Raw genomic sequence first — 6,412 nt, 5'->3', positions numbered from 1 at the left:
TGCTTAAGTGTGTGTTTAATTGAATAAGGTCCAGGCCAGACGACCAGGTCAGACGGTGCCGTTCTGATACCATTGTCCTCTCGTTCTTCTTTATTTCTCTCAAGTCATTGGAAAGTGGACGTGTTTTAGGCCCTCTAAGAAACGCATATGGTAATGGTATTGTCTCAACGTTGACATTAATGGCACACACACACAAAACACACACACACACACACACTTTCCTCTGGCACTTTTCAATATACAGTGGTAGAGTCAGACAAAACCCAATTTATATTCAGATAGGTTTTCTATTAGATTTTTTTCTTTTACAATTTGACAGTTTCTAGAGAAGTGTGTTCCTCCGCTCTCCCTCGGGTATTAGTAATACATCTAGGCCCGCGGGGGCGGCTAGGTTTTAAGCTATACATCATGTAAATAACACTATGTATTATTCATTTGTACGAGTGCTACCTACCTGTAGCCTCTTTGGAATCCCACAAGGCTGTGTGTTCCCTGCCGCACACATTCACTGCTCTGATCTTGTAAATGTGGAAATCAGCCTGGAATATTATGGGAAGCCGCAGAGTTGATCAGCTTCCCGCAATCAAAATACACTCGTAGTAGAGAGTCTGTGTAAGAAAGCGGTTACAATCATCAGGTGAGAGATGAAACAGAGCCCTGATAGAGATCTACAGCAGGGGATACAGCCCACCGCAGAGGGACAATATAACCTAGTTAAAAGAATAGGAGAAGAGGGGATACAGCCCACCGCAGAGGGACAATATAACCTAGTTAAAAGAATAGGAGAAGAGGGGATACAGCCCACTGCAGAGGGACAATATAACCTAGTTAAAAGAATAGGAGAAGAGGTGATACAGCCCACTATAACCTAGTTAAAAGAATAGGAGACAGATACAGCCCACTGCAGAGGGACAATATAACCTAGTTAAAAGAATAGGAGAAGAGGTGATACAGCCCACTGCAGAGGGACAATATAACCTAGTTAAAAGAATAGGAGACGAGGTGATACAGCCCACTGCAGAGGGACAATATAACCTAGTTAAAAGAATAGGAGAAGAGGTGATACAGCCCACTGCAGAGGGACAATATAACCTAGTTAAAAGAATAGGAGAAGAGGGGATACTGCAGAGGGACAATATAACCTAGTTAAAATAATAGGAGAAGAGGTGATACAGCCCACCGCAGAGGGACAATATAACCTAGTTAAAATAATAGGAGACGAGGGGGATACAGCCCACTGCAGAGGGACAATATAACCTCGTTAAAAGAATAGGAGAAGAGGGGATACAGCCCAATGCAGAGGGACAATATAACCTAGTTAAAATAATAGGAGAAGAGGTGATACAGCCCACCGCAGAGGGACAATATAACCTAGTTAAAATAATAGGAGACGAGGGATACAGCCCACTGCAGAGGGACAATATAACCTCGTTAAAAGAATAGGAGACGAGGTGATACAGCCCACTGCAGAGGGACAATATAACCTAGTTAAAATAATAGGAGACGAGGTGATACAGCCCACCGCAGAGGACAATATAACCTAGTTAAAATAATAGGAGACGAGGTGATACAGCCCACCGCAGAGGGACAATATAACCTAGTTAAAGAATAGGAGAAGAGGTGATACAGCCCACTGCAGAGGGACAATATAACCTAGTTAAAAGAATAGGAGAAGAGGGGATACAGCCCACTGCAGAGGGACAATATAACCTAGTTAAAAGAATAGGAGAAGAGGTGATACAGCCCACTGCAGAGGGACAATATAACCTAGTTAAAAGAATAGGAGAAGAGGTGATACAGCCCACTGCAGAGGGACAATATAACCTAGTTAAAAGAATAGGAGACGAGGTGATACAGCCCACTGCAGAGGGACAATATAACCTAGTTAAAAGAATAGGAGAAGAGGGATACAGCCCAATGCAGAGGGACAATATAACCTAGTTAAAATAATAGGAGAAGAGGTGATACAGCCCACCGCAGAGGACAATATAACCTAGTTAAAAGAATAGGAGAAGAGGTGATACAGCCCACCGCAGAGGGACAATATAACCTAAAAATAATAGGAGACGAGGGGATACAGCCCACTGCAGAGGGACAATATAACCTCTTAAAAGAATAGGAGAAGAGGGATACAGCCCAATGCAGAGGGACAATATAACCTAGTTAAAGAATAGGAGAAGAGGTGATACAGCCCACTGCAGAGGGACAATATAACCTAGTTAAAAGAATAGGAGAAGAGGTGATACAGCCCACTGCAGAGGGACAATATAACCTAGTTAAAAGAATAGGAGAAGAGGGATACAGCCCACTGCAGAGGACAATATAACCTAGTTAAAAGAATAGGAGAAGAGGTGATACAGCCCACTGCAGAGGGACAATATAACCTAGTTAAAAGAATAGGAGAAGAGGGATACAGCCCACTGCAGAGGGACAATATAACCTAGTTAAAATAATAGGAGAAGAGGGGATACAGCCCAATGCAGAGGGACAATATAACCTAGTTAAAAGAATAGGAGAAGAGGTGATACAGCCCACCGCAGAGGGACAATATAACCTAGTTAAAATAATAGGAGACGAGGGGATACAGCCCACTGCAGAGGGACAATATAACCTCGTTAAAAGAATAGGAGAAGAGGGATACAGCCCACTGCAGAGGGACAATATAACCTCGTTAAAAGAATAGGAGAAGAGGGATACAGCCCAATGCAGAGGGACAATATAACCTAGTTAAAAGAATAGGAGAAGAGGTGATACAGCCCACTGCAGAGGGACAATATAACCTAGTTAAAAGAATAGGAGAAGAGGTGATACAGCCCACTGCAGAGGGACAATATAACCTAGTTAAAAGAATAGGAGAAGAGGGGATACAGCCCACTGCAGAGGGACAATATAACCTAGTTAAAAGAATAGGAGAAGAGGTGATACAGCCCACTGCAGAGGGACAATATAACCTAGTTAAAAGAATAGGAGAAGAGGGGATACAGCCCACTGCAGAGGGACAATATAACCTAAAAAGAATAGGAGAAGAGGTGATACAGCCCACTGCAGAGGACAATATAACCTAGTTAAAAGAATAGGAGACGAGGTGATACAGCCCACTGCAGAGGGACAATATAACCTAGTTAAAAGAATAGGAGACGAGGTGATACAGCCCAACAATATAACCTAGTTAAAAGAATTGATACAGCCCACTGCAGAGGGACAATATAACCTAGTTAAAAGAATAGGAGAAGAGGGATACAGCCCACTGCAGAGGGACAATATAACCTAGTTAAAAGAATAGGAGACGAGGTGATACAGCCCACTGCAGAGGGACAATATAACCTAGTTAAAAGAATAGGAGAAGAGGTGATACAGCCCACTGCAGAGGGACAATATAACCTAGTTAAAAGAATAGGAGAAGAGGTGATACAGCCCACTGCAGAGGGACAATATAACCTAGTTAAAAGAATAGGAGAAGAGGTGATACAGCCCACTGCAGAGGGACAATATAACCTAGTTAAAAGAATAGGAGAAGAGGTGATACAGCCCACTGCAGAGGGACAATATAACCTAGTTAAAAGAATAGGAGAAGAGGTGATACAGCCCACCGCAGAGGGACAATATAACCTAGTTAAAAGAATAGGAGACGAGGTGATACAGCCCACTGCAGAGGGACAATATAACCTTGTTAAAAGAATAGAGACCCCACTGCAGAGGGACAATATAACCTCGTTAAAAGAATAGGAGACGAGGTGATTACCTGCAGAGGGACAATATAACCTAGTTAAAAGAATAGGAGAAGAGGTGATACAGCCCACTGCAGAGGGACAATATAACCTAGTTAAAAGAATAGAGACGAGGTGATAGCCCACTGCAGAGGGACAATATAACCTAGTTAAAAGAATAGGAGACGAATACAGCCCACTGCAGAGGGACAATATAACCTCGTTAAAAGAATAGAGACGAGGGTGATACAGCCCACTGCAGAGGGACAATATAACCTCGTTAAAAGAATAGAGACGTTACAGCCCACTGCAGAGGGACAATATAACCCAGTTAAAAGAATAGACGAGGTGATACAGCCCACTGCAGAGGACAATATAACCTAGTTAAAAGAATAGGAAAGAATACAACTGCAGAGGGACAATATAACCTAGTTAAAAGAATAGGAGAAGAGGGATACAGCCCACTGCAGAGGGACAATATAACCTAGTTAAAAGAATAGACGAGTGATACAGCCCACTGCAGAGGGACAATATAACCTAGTTAAAAGAATAGGAGACGAGGTGATACAGCCCACTGCAGAGGGACAATATAACCTAGTTAAAAGAATAGGAGAAGAGGTGATACAGCCCACTGCAGAGGGACAATACCTAGTCGAGGTGATACAGCCCACTGCAGAGGGACAATATAACCTAGTTAAAAGAATAGGAGAAGAGGTGATACAGACTGCAGAGGGACAAATATAACCTAGTTAAAAGAATAGGAGAAGAGAAAGCCCACCGCAGAGGGACAAGTTAAAAGAATAGGAGAAGAGGTGATGCCCACTGCAGAGGGACAATATAACCTAGTTAAAAGAATAGGAGAAGAGGGGATACAGCCCACTGCAGAGGGACAATATAACCTAGTTAAAAAATAGAGAAGAGGGGAGCAGAGGGACAATATAACCGAGTTAAAAGAATAGAGAAGAGGTGATACAGCCCAGCAGAGGACAATATAACCTAGTTAAAAGAATAGGAGAAGAGGGGATACAGCCCACTGCAGAGGGACAATATAACCTAGTTAAAATAATAGGAGAAGAGGGGGGATACAGACCACTGCAGAGGGACAATATAACCTAGTTAAAAGAATAGAGAAGAGGTGATACAGCCCACCGCAGAGGGACAATATAACCTAGAAAAGAATAGGAGAAGAGGGGATACAGACCAATCAGAGGGACAATATAACTACTACTACACTACTACTACATCATCCTCGTTAAAAGAATAGAGACGAGGTGATGTCAGAGGGACAATATAACCTATTAAAAGAATAGGAGACGAGGTGATACAGCCCACTGCAGAGGGACAATCAGTTAAAGAATAGGAGAAGAGGGGATACAGCCCACTGCAGAGGGACAATATAACCTAGTTAAAATAATAGGAGAAGAGGTGATACAGCCCACTGCAGAGGGACAATATAACCTAGTTAAAAGAATAGAGACGAGGTGATACAGCCCACTGAGAGGGACTATAACCTAGTTAAAAGAATAGGAGAAGAGGGATACAGCCCACTGCAGAGGGACAATATAACCTATTAAAAGAATAGAGACGAGGTAATGAAAGATAATGGTTTATTATTAATGCAGATGTTGTACAGTAGCCACACAGTTATGTGGAGGGGTCAAAGGGTCAAATTATAAAGCACCAGATAAGACCTAGATGGGGTCAAATCTCTGCCTCTCAACCTGCGCTCCTACTCTTATCTGTGTCTCAATTCATCTTTCTGTGATTCATTGCATCCTTCTCAATCTGAAGGAGAAAGAATGTCCCTCCTTCTTGACCTTCTCCAACGTAAGGAGGCAAGGAGAGGGAGTAGGCTAACGACATGAATTGAGAAATAGCCCCAATAAAAGACACTTCACACTCCACACAAAAACCCCAACCTCCTTCAAGGTTCAAACGTAAACCACTAAACGAAGCCCATAATGAATTACCCCTAGATAGGGTTGTCCACTCCATCACCATTGAACACATAATAATAATAATAATAATAATAATAATAATAATAATAATAATAATAATAATAATAATAATAATAATAATAATAATAATAATAATAATAATAATAATAATAATAATAATAATAATAATAATATGACACCATCTGTCTTAGTATTGACTGGGCCAAGAGAGGGGAAAGACTACAGGGTTGTCATCAGACAGGCCTTTGTGACTGATAATTACTAGTACTCCTTATCATCAACCCGCGATAATATTTAGACCTTGATGGCCTCTCTTACACGCGCGCGCGCACACACACACACACACCCTGTCACTTTATAATACACGCTAAACGGGTCCATGACCACGACTGAAGACTGATAAAGAGGAAGAAGAGTCTTTTGAGAGGCCCATGAATAGAATGTTTATCACGAGGGCCTCTCTCTCACTCATCGTCACGCCGCATGACCACTTCTTGCCTGGTTGCCTCCCCCAGTCATCTTGGATCTGGTCTTACTGGCTGCTATAGCTTTTTTGGCATGTAAATATCTCAAATAAATCTTCCTTGTTGACGGTCTTTGCACAGAGTTGAACCAGGGTTTAAAACAGCTTGTTCTATGTTTGACGTGATCCTGCTGTAAACCAGTTCGCATGTCTCTGACCATATCTATTCAGTTCCTCCGTTCTGTCACATCACAGCATTAGACTGGGTCCCAGCCTTCCAGAAA

At 42.2% G+C, this 6,412-nt stretch overlaps 1 protein-coding gene across 1 annotated transcript; it reads right to left on the bottom strand.

Annotated features, from left to right (window-relative positions):
* Positions 1-872: 872 nt before the first annotated feature.
* LOC127921408 (uncharacterized) lies at positions 873-5,218 on the bottom strand (the record flags this gene model as incomplete). The annotated part of the gene is made up of 7 exons (XM_052505102.1): positions 873-1,035; positions 1,825-1,881; positions 2,216-2,272; positions 2,328-2,384; positions 2,724-3,008; positions 3,268-3,552; positions 5,109-5,218. Coding segments are annotated over 7 exons (1,014 nt in total), but the record flags the coding sequence as incomplete, so codon positions are not given.
* Between the last annotated feature and the right edge of the window lie 1,194 nt (positions 5,219-6,412).

This window comes from Oncorhynchus keta, unplaced genomic scaffold (assembly GCF_023373465.1).
Source record: "Oncorhynchus keta strain PuntledgeMale-10-30-2019 unplaced genomic scaffold, Oket_V2 Un_contig_2240_pilon_pilon, whole genome shotgun sequence".
In the NCBI taxonomy this organism is placed as follows: domain Eukaryota; kingdom Metazoa; phylum Chordata; class Actinopteri; order Salmoniformes; family Salmonidae; genus Oncorhynchus; species Oncorhynchus keta.
Note: the sequence above shows the minus strand (reverse complement) of the source record. Positions and strands in the feature narration are given on the sequence as shown.